This window comes from Grus americana, chromosome 5 (assembly GCF_028858705.1).
Source record: "Grus americana isolate bGruAme1 chromosome 5, bGruAme1.mat, whole genome shotgun sequence".
NCBI classification, from domain to species: Eukaryota; Metazoa; Chordata; class Aves; order Gruiformes; family Gruidae; genus Grus; species Grus americana.
In genome coordinates this window covers 63,295,112-63,309,139 of record NC_072856.1, presented here as the reverse complement: position 1 = coordinate 63,309,139, position 14,028 = coordinate 63,295,112, and the positions used below count along the sequence as shown (strand labels likewise).

At 39.9% G+C, this 14,028-nt stretch overlaps 1 protein-coding gene across 1 annotated transcript in view; it reads right to left on the bottom strand.

The window, feature by feature from the left end:
* The window catches only part of KCNH5 (potassium voltage-gated channel subfamily H member 5), a 170,990-nt gene that overhangs the window by 58,273 nt on the left and 98,689 nt on the right, over positions 1–14,028 (bottom strand). The window contains exon 8 of the mRNA XM_054828084.1: positions 5,327–5,526. Within this exon, the coding sequence (XP_054684059.1) occupies positions 5,327–5,526 (200 nt within the window). The remainder of the gene's footprint in view (positions 1–5,326; positions 5,527–14,028) is intronic.

Below are 14,028 nucleotides of genomic sequence, written 5' to 3'. Positions count from 1 at the left end.
GGAGTGACAACTTGTGGCACAAAGGTCACCCTTGGAAGAATGAAGTCAATCAATGGATTATTTTATTTTGTGCTTCTTCTGGAGGTGGCTTTATTTTCTAACATGCAGCATTATGTAAAGACATTAAAGGGTGAAAGCATTAAGAAAACAGATCTGGAGAAGACCTTCCCCTAGATGTGGTCTCTGGAACTGAATAGCTCCTCTGTCAGCTCATCCCCTTGGTGGCAGTGCTCAGGAAAATGCCCGACCCATCCACTCAGATACTTCTTCCCCAGCAAATAAGCTCATGACCTGCTCCATAGCCACAGTGTGTAGCCCTGGCATTTCCTCAAGCATGACAGGTTCACAGTTTAATCTGTATCAATCCCAAGACGAACACATCCATGAGGCAGAGGTAATTGTGGACAATCTTTCCTGGCTCTGCACAGTGCATACAGGAGGTAAATAATCCATACCATCCACAAAGGTGAAACAGAAACCCCACTGGTACACAGGCCCCGCTCTTGGACCCGTGTGAAGGACAGTGAGAGCCTGACCGTCTCTCCTGCATCCCGCTCTCCAAAGAACCGTGGATTGTAACTGTACCTGGTCCTAGCTCAGCTCTGTGAGGTGAGGGAAGACTTCTTGTTCACCTCGTCCCGATCTGCAAGGAACGACCAACAACCCCGCCTCTACAACGAAACAAAAATACTTGTCCAAACGATTTTTACCTTCCCTGTTCAGCAGGGAATTGTATGTAGCTGTCACACCTAATTTTGTAGAAGTTCTCTTTGGCCACGAAGCTTGGAAGCCTTCTACCCCGGTCATCCACGAGGAAATCCAGCCAGCACTTACAGACACCTCTATGTGATGGGACACCGTAGGAATGGCAGCCTGAATCCCCTATTCGTCTCAGGGTATCACTAATTATTACTACAGCTCTTGAAGATCTTATTAACAGCAAACACGACTAAACTGCATTGTCCTACTGTAGATTCCTGTTTACTAAAGTTACAACCTGTGTCTATTTACCATAAACCCATCTGTCCTGTGTGAAAGCTTAGTGGGCCAGCAGTGAATAGTTTTAATACTGGGTTATTTTCCCATGATTTCCATTTCAGTCATTGCAATGTGGAATTGGCTCTCATTATTCAAATCACCATTGATGCTTAGGCTGAGACTAAACAGATGCCTTTTTTCTCTTTCAGCCTATGGCTCTTCTGAGGGAATCAACTGTTAAAACATGATAGACATTTATTTAATTGCTTTCTGAGCAAATCCTAAGCCATACAACAGCATAGAGGTCAAGAAGAGAAAAATCTATGGGTTTTACTGACATTTCAGAACACTATCATTAGATGAGACCTTGAGACATCTGCGTGTTAGTTAATGGTTGTTCTGCCTTCATACATAATGACCTATTTCTTATAGAAGAGCTAATATCTATAAATTTTTCATTTGCTGCCTAGAGATTTCAATAAAACCTAAGAGACTTGAATTCAGTGTGTGTTTCATATATCAAATTATTACTGTAAAAATTTTTTTCAGCTGCTTAAAAATGGTCATATACAGAGAATGTACTGCTGCTTTTTTATCTCTCTCAAAAAACCAGGTTCTGCTGGATGAGAGATACTGTTTAGCATATAAGGGCTTCTTAGTTTTGTCAGGGTTTTAATCTGTAACATTAAACATAAATAAATAAATAAATCCATCTCGTTTGAGCCACTGTTACACCAGGAGAGCTGTCAGAGGAGGGCTCTCATGTTTAAGTGATTTTAAGACTATGGATCAGAGGCCACTTGCTTCCCCTTAAGTAATAATAATAAATACGCTAATGCTTTTAGTGTCATTGTTAATTCCTTATTTGTGAACGCTCAGAGACAGGCTGAAGCGCTGTGGTCTGAAGACCGGATTTGAAGATGAGCTAGTCCCAAGGAGAACAGGGAAGCCGAAATGGTGTGCTTAAGGCACCGTCACTTCAGTGTGGGAGAACAAGTCCTCCTCCACATAGAAGGACAACAGACTGGGGCTTTAAAACAAAGTTCTGTTTGGGACAGCTTGCTCTCACAAGCAGCGAGGACTAGATCTTCATTAAACTTCCTCCATGCTAACTTCCACTTTGCCTTCAGTTCCCATCTCATCCTTACCAGTTTTAGCCAAGATCTTTGGGACTACACACTGAACATGTCATTCAAGAACAGATATTTGAACTATAATGCAACAAATCTACACATATTAAGTAGTAATAAAATGTGTAGTGGTAGTAATTCCAATCAAGTTATTAACATAATTTAATTTCAAGCATATGAATTTAAAATCTTTAGTTATGAAAGAAACACATGCACATGTGTTTATTTTTACTCCATCAAATTGCTAGGATTGTTCATCACCATAGGAACCTACTGTAACACTCATATAAGGAATTTCATTCTTTGTTAGCATATTAACCTTCTTGTTCTTTGAATGTGGATTTCAAAACAAAGCCATTTCAACATGCTGAGTGACTGAATGAAATGTATTATAAATTTGTGGCAAATGATGTTGCAAAACACATTCCAGTGTGACAATGCAGATATATTTGGAACAGTTTAGGATGTAATACTGTATGTTAGGTTGAAAAACATCCTTGGATGATGGAAACTGTCTGAGCTGTCTGATGGAAACTGAAAAGTTGAGAAATTCCTCACTAATTATCATGTGTCATGAGCACACGTGTTTTGCAAGATAATAAGAAGCTTATTGAAAAGTTCATAAAAATTAAGGAGAATGGGAAATCATGTGATGCAAAGACAACAGACTGGTCAGAATCTCATTATTGGAGCTTTGAAAACTAGACTGGAAGAAACCCCTAAGGTCACGTCCAGGCTGTCAGACAAAGCAGCGCAGAGAAACAATTCAAGACCTGGGGCAGTAATCCCCTCTTCCAACCTACGCTGGAGCACTATCTGATTTAGCAGGTCAGCTGCAGGTGCAATGTAGTCCCATTAGCCCCGCTGTGTCTACAATAATAAATCTGCCTTGACTCTGTGTACCTTGGAGGTCCCTACAGTGCACTCCCATCCACTTGCTGCTCTAGGGTTAGTACAGATGGATTCTATTTAAATGCAGAGGGTCTTACGACAAGGCTTGAAGGGGTCATGAAGGAACTACTGCAAGAGAAGCGATCCACTCTCCATAACTACTCTCTAGGATTGTACCACTGTTTCTATCATTTCTCAGCTGGGATTTACAACATTCTCTCATTTGTTTTGGTGAAGCACATCATAACACCTTCCTGAGTGGAGATAAAAGGCAGGAAGGCTGCCTGGCTACGACACAGCTTTCCACCCTTTTGCTGAAACAAATCCTGACTTTGCCTAAGGTCCTGAGCTGAGAGCAAACTGCCTGATCCAGGGATGCTCACTGTGGGCACTACAGGCTGCTGGTGCTGTTGCTTTTGCAGACTTGCAGGCTGTAAGGGATACAAAATACCAAAATATTCAAACCGGTGCTCAAGTTCTTACGTTTATCTTGTCTCTGTTCTTCTGTAACATGGGCTTTTCTGGCAAGTTCGATTAGATGCAACTACTGATGTCCAGATGCAGAAGTTCCTGAAATCCTTCCACTGTTTTAAATAGGTTTTGGATCCAGGCCTAAGTTTAGGCAAGTCTTAACCAAGGGAAAATTGTTAAAAACCTAAGTCACAGATTTTACAGCCATATTAATTATCTAGCTAAGCAGCCACTACTATCTTACAGACCAGAGAACACTGCTTACCATGAGTTGAAGATTATGGCTCTAACTGCATTTTTATAATCTATAAAACCGGACTTGCGGAAACTATGGAAGGAAATTTCAGTAATTAAAGCATAGGTTCTCCTAATTAACTGCAAAGCATCATTAAAATCTAATGAAACTGTAGTGGAATAATACAGGATTCTGGCTTAACTGCAAGGAGACAAATGCAAACGAAAGTTGAATTTTCACATGGGTTTGAGTTTACACAATAGGACTGAATGCATTTACAGTAGTTTACAACATTAAAGCTCACTTTTAACACTGTATGAATCAGCATTGGGAAGTTAGGATATTAGTGTATAAGAAGTTAACATATTAAAGAATGTGACATACTGAAGCATGAGAATCAAAGAAATCAAAATCCTTGTTACTTAAAATAGTTGTATTTGTGATGGTAAACCGAATTTCACAGCAGATGATTAATAAGATAACTGCTGTTGCATCAGCATGATGTAAGACTAAATTTTTCAGTGTAGTGACTTCATCTTGGCATATCTGAATAAGCTGCAGCATCACTCTGTATTACACAATAGATTCAACTGAAGCAAGAACTTCGAAGCTCTGCAAGCACTAGACTTTTTAAGATATTGATCTGCCATGACGCTTCCTTACCCTCCCTCGGACACTTGCCTTTGAAGTTCTTAGGAAGGAAATCTTCATGGGAACTGGAGCTTGAATGCCTAATTTCAGCTGATGTGTATCAAGTCCACAGGAGCATCACTGATCTCCACTGACCAAAAATCTAGACCTAAAACTGTTGTATCTTGCCAACGTTCAAGGTATTGCAGCTGGAAACCCTTCCATCTGACTTCAGCTCTCTATCCAAGGCTAGACAGACTCACCGCACATATCATGGAGAAAGAGGCCCTGAGGACAATTCACTTGGTCTGTCCTGGCACACAACGAATCACTCTCTGAAGACAATCTTCTCCTTTAATCAGCTTTTGAAGAAAACCAAATGACCAGTCCTTTCTGAGGGCTAAAGTCCTGTAGGACTTCTGCCCCGCATGGCTGCCAGCAGTGCCACATTTTCTGTATCTCCCTACCAAAGGCCTTAAGTTCTAGCTGAGAGATTTTAGCTCAAGGAGATCAATCTCTACTGCCATTAAATCCTACGCTAATTATGCTGATGGGTATGTCAATGTCCTGGGTATCAGCAAAAGGTCCAAGCCAATCAAATTCATTTCATTGCAACTCACAGATGCCAATACTTTTCAAAAAAACACTGATGTAGGTTAGACACCAAATTATGTTCTTGGACTAATTTGAAGACCAATTTCCCATTGATTTCAATAGTTAAGTACATTGAAATTATTTAGTATTTAGGCAAAGTAAGACTGGAAGGCAGAAAACATTTACCATAATAAAAAATACAATCATAATTCCAAAGCAGCAAAACAGTCCTTTTTTAAAACATCTAGTTTTTGATCCAAACACAAACATAATAATGGAGTAGCATGCAGTTAAGAATTTGTTAGTAAGTTATATGCTGTTATACAGTCCTGTTCCTAATAAGTACACAATGGACACAAACTCTTGCCATCTAAATTGTTACCTCATGTACTCATACCTTCTCTGTGTCAATTCCTTTAGACATGGACCAGGTTGAGACAATATAATCCATGACTCTTTCACTAAGGCCTTTTGGGACTTGATATAATTTTAGGAAATCCCTCACATTGTTCAGCATCTCATGGTATCGGTTGGTGTTGGCATACATTTGCTGGAAAATGGTGGTGACGTTTCCAAAAATAGTTGCATAAAGAAGAGCTGAAAAAAAACCCAAAGGTAATTAAAAATAAATACTTATACTCCCGTAAATGCTACTCATAATTCCAGGATAACTTCAAAGAATTTTATGTATGATTACAAATTACTGCAAATGCATAGGTTAAACTGAAAATTTCTATTTATGCCCACACTCTCACACACACACATATGTACAGAGTTATTTATTGAATTTACCCATACAGTTCATACAGCCACTCAGTCTGCATTAGTTTACAAAATCAGTCATACAGATAATGTCCACACATGGAGTTATTTAAAAACAGCTGGTGCATTTTAACTCTATACCCTACACTAATCCAAAATAATTTTCGACTGTAGCTTCAGCCTGACAGTAAACCTCGAAGGCGCTATCCAAAGAATCATGTGGATCTCCCGTAAGATCGGCTCAGCCTGCACATGCTGTGAACCTCAGCCCCAAAGAAACGAAATGGAGAGGAAAGGAACCTGAGAAGCCTGGCAAGGAGATATCTATACAAATTGGGTCCCATGTCAATGGCCAAGGTATGCACAAGAAAGATTCAGAGTGGCATTTCACAGTCCAATTTCACCGCCAGCCCCAGCAGAGGACTTGGACATGTCATGTCAACTCTAGATGCCAGTCACTAATGATTGCAAAGAGAGAAATACTGGATTAGTGAATAACAGTTAATTAACTATCTCAGCTGAAAACAGGACAAATAGGAAGTCCCAAGTTTACCTCGTTGTCGAGAACATATCACTAGGGCAGGAGGAGGACATGGTAGAGTAGAAAGCACTACCTCAAACCCACTCCTGGAGTTACCTTCTCTTCTGGTTTAATTCTCCCCTTTCCAAACATGCCACTGTTACTGTCAAGCTCAGCCAGTTGAGTTGTGCAATATCGAAGAATGACATGCCATATTCGAGAAAATCACATGTTTTAAGTAAGCCTTTCCAACTGAAAAGGCATGAACCTCAGTATACTATTACAAGTGTGATGCAGTGAACATTATTTGATGGAGAACGGTTAATTTCTGAAGTCTAAATTCAGCAAAGCATTTAAGCAAAAACTTAAATGCACACCTTTGCTAGGGCTGTCTTGAATAGTGGTGGATTGAAAGACGCTCTTAAAGTCAAGCAAGTTGAAGGTGCCTTATTGAGTCACAATGTAATTACCCTTGCAAGCCAGCCCAAAATGACATTCTTCCATTAGGCATAACAGATTTTGCAGAAAAGAGAATTATTCTGATATCTCATAACACCAATGTGCAGCACTTCTGCTCTTGACATTATCAAATACACAGAAATGTGCCTGTCATTTTTAATAATCTTTGCTCGGAGGTACTTTATAGCAGAATGCACCTATGCATTTCCATATTGCATTTTTTTGAAAAACAACTGCAGCCTACAAATTGCAAGAAATAACTCACTGTGAAAGGAAGAATGCTTTCCATCTCTCCCTACATAGCGTCTTCCTTCTACACAACACATTTCTACCTCATTCCAGAAAACACACTTTGTTTCATACTCATTTACTGTTGTTTATCACCCCTATTTGAGAGGTGGCATTTTTAAAGAAACATGGTGCTTTCCTAAAACCTGTTTAATAGAAAATTTTCTCACAGTGCTTTTTACTATGTCCATGTAAAAATTAGATGCTGATGCTTATCAGAAATACCATGTTCATTGTTTCACCAAAATCTTGGGATTTTTCATCTCAACGCACAAGATCATATCAAACAAATTCACACAATGTGTAGCAAAGATGAACATGAGGTTTCAATTTTAGAAAACACAGCAGATTAATACTCTATGTGATATCCAGAAATAAAGCTCTTTGCAAGGGTACATTTTTTTTCCTTGCTTTACTGATTGTTGTATCATATCTGCTAGCTACTGAAAGGTTTTCTCTACCTCTGTACCCATTCAGATACATATTTCTTCATCGAAAGGGTTGTCAAGCATTGGAACAGGCTGCCCAGCGAAGCAGTTGAGTCACCATCCCTGGGGGTATGTAAAAGATGTGTAGATGTGGCACTTAGTGACATGGTTTAGCGGTGGACTTGGCAGTGTTGTGTTTACAACTGGACTTGATCTTAAAGGTTTTTTCCAACCTAAAGGATTCTATGATTCTATATCAACACTCACTCAGAGTATGTGGATTATAAAAAAGACTAGATGGATGAAAGCCACCTGACTTTTTTCTTTCTTTTTTTTTTTCCAGCTTTCAGCACTGTTTTGGACATTTGTAGTAGGACAAACGTGATGAAGTGTCATTTCTTCTAAGTGCAACATCCCTCATCCTTCTGAAGAACAGTTGCTGATTTATCATTAACTCAGCTCATCAGATATGTGAGTGCAGAATATCTCTTGTCCTGCCCTCCGATGTCAGATGCATCTAAAAATGACTGTGACTATAAATGTAAAGAGAAGTCAGAACTGTCCCCGCAACCCTGCCTTTCTGCATGAGTAAAATTTATGCAAGCCTGTAACTACAGCTAGAGTGCATATGCAATTACAATGCATACAACCCAGCTGGCCATGCAAACCTACACAGAAGACACAGACTGATGGAAATGTGACAGAGTGCCCTGGAAGGTTGGGAAAAAAAGAGACTCAACTCTGACACCTGCCAGGTTGGAAACAGCTAAGAATGCCATGGTGAAAACAACTTGTCTGAAGCAACTGGCACATATTACCTCCTCTGCAAAAAAAAAAAAAAAAATAAAAAAAAGACTCTTTGGCAGAGACAATTTGTAGAAAATATACAGCCAGAAGAGAAATTCTAGTTCCGTGTCTCTTAATAGAGGGTCCTGGAAAGTTGTACTTAAAAAGAGTATGTTTGTTCAAGAAATTAAGGATAGAATAAATCATTGGATCAAGCCTGCAAAATTGCTGGAAGCATTACCCAGCAGTACCTCACTAAGCCAGAATTCATGAGCCTACACGCTGTAGAGTCTGCACAGACAAAACCAGCATTACCCCTCTGTTGGAAATCAAAGTCTTCCTTTGCCTCCTGTTGGAAATGGTAAAGACACATGGTTGAGTTCATCTAAATATTCCACTTCTCTTACAGGTTACTGCATGGGGGTCCTTTGGCAAACACTTAAAAGGAACCTACTTTAGATCTCCACAGCTTTGAAGCTGTGCCTCAAAGACTCTCCTCACTCATGGCGCTTCCCTACACCAACACTGGTAGCTGCTGGGACTGGTTTGCTGTTTTTTGGGGGAGACCACTTTTTTCATAATCTGGCATGGAAAATCCACCTCTCTCTAAATCAGTTCCCCATCCCTGTTCTCTATATGATAACTAGCAAAGGGGGCCATTTAAAAAAAGCTAATATTTATTGGTTTGCAGGTCTTGGTATGCAACAGAACAAGTTTGTGCTGATAAGGAAATAACAAATATATAACTAAAATAATTCGCATTGCATTTGTTACACCTGTTGTGACACTCCTCTACAGGGAAAGGGTTCTCTGCTTGGGAGGGTCTAATGAGAAGAGGTTAGTCTGCCTTAAAAATACAAGTTACCGCCTTTGCTCTTCCCCATCTGACTTTAAGTTGGGGTAATTGCATTAGCAAATACGATAGAGATGGGACAGAACAGAGAGGTGAGCTGGATCAGCTCTTTAGCTGGCAGAGATGTCTCAGCTCAGGGAGCTGACCACCTCCGGAGCACGTTGGATCTCCTATGCACAGATGCACATGTGCAGGCACGTGCACGTACGTGGACACGCTAGCAAGCATCTAATGCTGCTCTTGCTGTTCTCAGCCTTTAAAGGTTTGAGTCTCCATCAATGACCCTTAGTGCCTGTAATTAGCAAGTAAATATTTCTCAGTGCATCCTTATTTAATGAGCAAATGCTGAAGTCCCAAGCGTGAACCTTACCCCTCACCTTTAAAAAACAGAGGCAGAGGAACCCTACAGAGGGCATTTCACTTGCGCTGTATTTTAATTGTTGTTGGCAAGGGGAACTGGCAGTAAAGAGAATTTGCAGAAGGTTCTGAAAGAAATAAGATACTGTGCCTCTCTTGATAGTAAGAGGATTTAAACAATCTGTAAAGAAAACTCTAAAGGTATACATACACTTCAATAGTTTTAATTTAGACTCTCCTTCACAAGAAATGAGAGAGATGATGCTACAGAGGTTGAAGGTGAAATTACCTAATTTCTTGAAATGACTAGTTAGGCCAAATTGCATTTATTCACCTTCTCTTTAATGACTCGCATTTCTGCAGACATTTCCTGTTATATTTCTACAGTCATGCAATGCACATTTACTTAATTGTCCTCTGTGTGTAAATCTGGAACAGTCTTTACTAGATTTCATAGAGATCAATTTGATATAATGATGCAGAAATATTTTTTCTCAGACCTAAAGGTGAGGTAGGTGGTTCAACTGTTACCTTAATTTCTGTTTTTACTCTTCAGTGTTGAAAAATCTCCCCTAAATTATACACAAGGATCTAAGTGCTATTTATTTTTATATATAAAATGTATGTTACTATATTTGTACATACATAAAACAGTTTTGAATTATTTAGCAATAGTGTTACATAAATCTTTATGCCTGTTTAAAAAAAAAAAAAACCTTAAAAAAAAAAAAAAAGACTCAGAGTTACCTAAATTATCCCAAAGCATTTCAGATCTCTTAGTATCCTGACTGTATGCTAAATATGTCCAGATAGGAACATCTGCCTTTAAGAACTGAAGGCTTGATTGACAGATCTAATTTTCCCTATGGTCTGCTCTATGCTAGAGTATTATTAATCTAAGCATATACAATATACCTTTAAAATCTAATTGTAAAGAAGATGATGATGCCTTGATCCTGTAAGAACACAGATATTCATTTTTGCATGCTGAGGCATGTTGCAACTTATTCCACGAATTTTTGGACTTAGCTATTCCTGCAAGATTATTAGGTTAATATTATTAAAGCTATATCATTCATGAGAGATTCGACACAACCCCCCAATATATAGATACCAGATATAGTTAGATATAAGCCCAGTACCCAAATACCTGATCTATTATTTTAAAAGCAGACCAGTTTTCTGTTATTCCCTTCCACCTCACTTTAACACATCTGATTACATTGCAAAACGTTTGCAGATGCTATTCGGTGTGACACCTGGCAGCACAGCGCAGCGTCCATCTCCTAAGTCCAACAGCCTCACTGAGACGCAGCAGCAGCAATAGGCTGCCGCGGCCACAGTAAACAGCTTTCTTCAAATCCACCAACATTATTCAACAAAGTGCGTTACTTGGCGGAAAATAATTCCTCTAGCCCCCTCCCTTATCGCTGTCTTACAGCACCTTTTTGATGCCTGCCCCGTCCTACTCCATAGCCTCAGCCTCCCACCTCCACCCCGCAGCGGATCTCCTGCCTGCCAGCTGTGCTACTGGAACCACCAAGGCAACCCCACAGCTTTACAGGTCTTCAAAAGGCCAATTTTAATTTTGAATTCTTGGTCCCACTGAATATTGTGCTGTTAAAATATACCCCCCTCCCCGCCCCGTTCCAGCAATGCTGACACCAGTTTCACAGCAGCGTTCAACCAGTGTCCTAAACACAATTACTCCCTATTAACAGGGAGGAGATACTAACACCAGAGCACACTGGCTTTCAAATTTTATTTCCAAAAGTACCCAAAGTAAAAAAAAAAAATCTCTTTCCTCCAATTATCCCTGCAGTCATATCAATGTACTATCCCGTGCCACATAATCCAAAATATTTATCCTCCCATAAGCCTCAACAATGCATTGTTACACCCACTGTGCAGAGGAGAAGCTAATGGGCAAAGGTCTGGATTCAGCAGTGGACTTCAGCTCTGAACTTCTCACCAAGATCACCTGACTGCCGAAATCAGGGGGGAGTTGGATGCAATTGTGTCTAGACGAATGCACGCCACAGCCAGTCTGATTCCATCATCCCCATGGCCTATACACTCTACGTACAGTGCCTGCATCCAGATGTATGTCCCATATTGCCAACGCAGGGAGGTGGTGGCCCTCCATGCATTCCTATATCACTTACTGCAGTCATGTAAGATGCACAGCTCCTCCAGGGTCCAGGTGACATTCACCCGCTTTCCTGACCCAACGCCTTCCTGATACTATAGTAATGCAAACCCTAAATTAAGAGGATAATGATAATAAAGACAGGCCTGTAAAATCCCTGTTAACGTTGATGTGATATTTGTTTGACAAGAACCAAATAATTATGTAATTAAGAGGATCATCAGGAGTAAACGGTAGGAACTCACACTCGCTGTTCTTCCCTTTGTAGGGGACACTTTGCACAGCAGAGTGGAACAGCTGCTTTGGATGCAGCTAGGCGTTTTGCATACTTTATGCAAAAATCCTTATAAAAATAAGGGCTTTCAACTGCACTTGTACAGTCACTAATTTTTAAATGGTGAAACTGGGAGCTTTTTTTCATGAGAGCACTTAGCTAACAGAAAATATTTACTTTAAAGCTTCAATGCCTCTCCACCATGCAAATGTGACGAGCTGACTAGCTATATTTTTGCACAGAGTTGCCATCCAAGACTGGCTGAATCGGTATTTCAAAACACAGTCTTAAATTAAAGCTACCGTTGTCCACAGCTATCAGTGCGTTTGGCTTCTAGCCCTGAGGAAGCGATGGGCATGAGCTGAAGTTGGCCAAGGTTACTCAGCAGCATAGACAACAAAATTAGACATCGTCCCCCTGAGGATGAGGGGCCAAGGGCTGCCTGGCTCTGATGATGCAGATGCTAAGCAGCTTGAAATCACAGTTCACATGCAACTTCTTCCCAGCTCAACATCCCCTATAATAGCCTTAATTCTGGAAAGCTTTTCCCCAAAGAGCTCTGGAGTAAGAGGCTGAGAGTTAGGGATTTTTCTACATATTACATACACAGTGGAAGTTGGGTCTAATGGTTCACAGCTTTTGGTGGTGACAATTGGGGGAGGAATATTTAAGTTTCCTTTTATAAGAATGGTATGATATAAACACAGAGAATAATTAACTAGTGAAATGAGCTAAACCATTTCTTGTACTAATGCTTCATCATTCTTGCTTCTTCCAAAATCCATCACTTCCTTACCAAATGGCACATTTAACACACGCTGCATAAAGTCCCGTGCAATGGTAAATGTTAATTACAACGCAATCACTTCCCTAAAGGAATTACAACGGGTGCAGAAGGAAAGTAGAGAGGCAAAAGTTGACCAAAATTAATGAGAATTATGTTCACCATGAATGCCAGCAACCCCATGCCTCTAGCACTTTGTTCCATCCCTTATTTATCATTTTCTCCATTTGGAATATTATCTTTAATATTGCCTCATTTCCATGCAAATCTCTCCAGTATATCGAAAAAAGCTGAATTGTGCCTGTCAAACAATCATCTACCCATCACATAAATCTTGCTCTTTCCTTTCTCCATCAAAGACATAAAGAAGCTGCTTTCCCCGAGCACTGTCCTTACTGTTATTACCGGCCGGTGTTGACATGTGTGGATCAAACCCATCCCATGTGCCTTCCTCACCGTGCCACACCGTGTCAAAACTGACACCAGTAACAAGCACAGGATGCAAAGGGTCTCCAGCACTATTGAATGGAAGCACAGGAACCACAGGGATCATCTCCAGAAAAAAGTCCTCTGAGCAAAGCTGGCAGCTGTCAGTGTTACCGTGTGAAACAACTTGGCGGCTTCTTGCTGGATTTGAGCTGCGAGGTTTTTTTTCTGTTGTTGATTTTTTTTTTCTTTAATATTTTGAAGGGAATTTTTTAGTGGGACACCAAGTTCTTGTCACATTAAGATGAGCCCCGGATAGCAATGTTGCTGGAGGCAGGATGCCAGAACATCACTTGCGCACTGAGGAACACCATCTAAATTGCCTCTCTCGTTAAAATATAACAGGAAATTTGTAAACACACCTTCAAAATACTGGACTGTACTAGAAGATGTTTCTAGCTTTCTACTCCTAGGTTCTTTTTTTCTGCCTATGCCAATGTAAAAGTCTGTACTGTATAAATCTGCATGTTGGTGTGTTTTAGATACTCAAAAATACAGATATTTACACGTGTACATGCACAAAGATACACCTGTATGTAAGTGTAAAGTGAACACACAATATGAATGGGCTCAGACTTTCTGCAGCTGCTAATTTTCCTTTCAGTCTTCTAATTCACCTCATTCTTTCTACTTCTTTCAAATCTAACTTTGCTTATTCATTTAATTAAATATTCAATTTTATCTCAGCACAATTAATAAGAATGGATTTGGGACAAATAGACAAATGATTCCAGCTATAAAACGCAGGCCACGCATAGCCTTGAGAGGTTGTGGTAAATACACCTGCTAGCAAAACAGTGCATGCTTGTACAATAACTGCCTGAAAATATTAATGAGACAGAGTGCAGGTAAAGTAATGCTGCTTCTATTTGGTAGTTCCTTCTTTCTCTATTTTAATTCATCAGCCTGAACTCTGGGAGGATAGATTTTTCTATCTAATTATAAGCTATTTT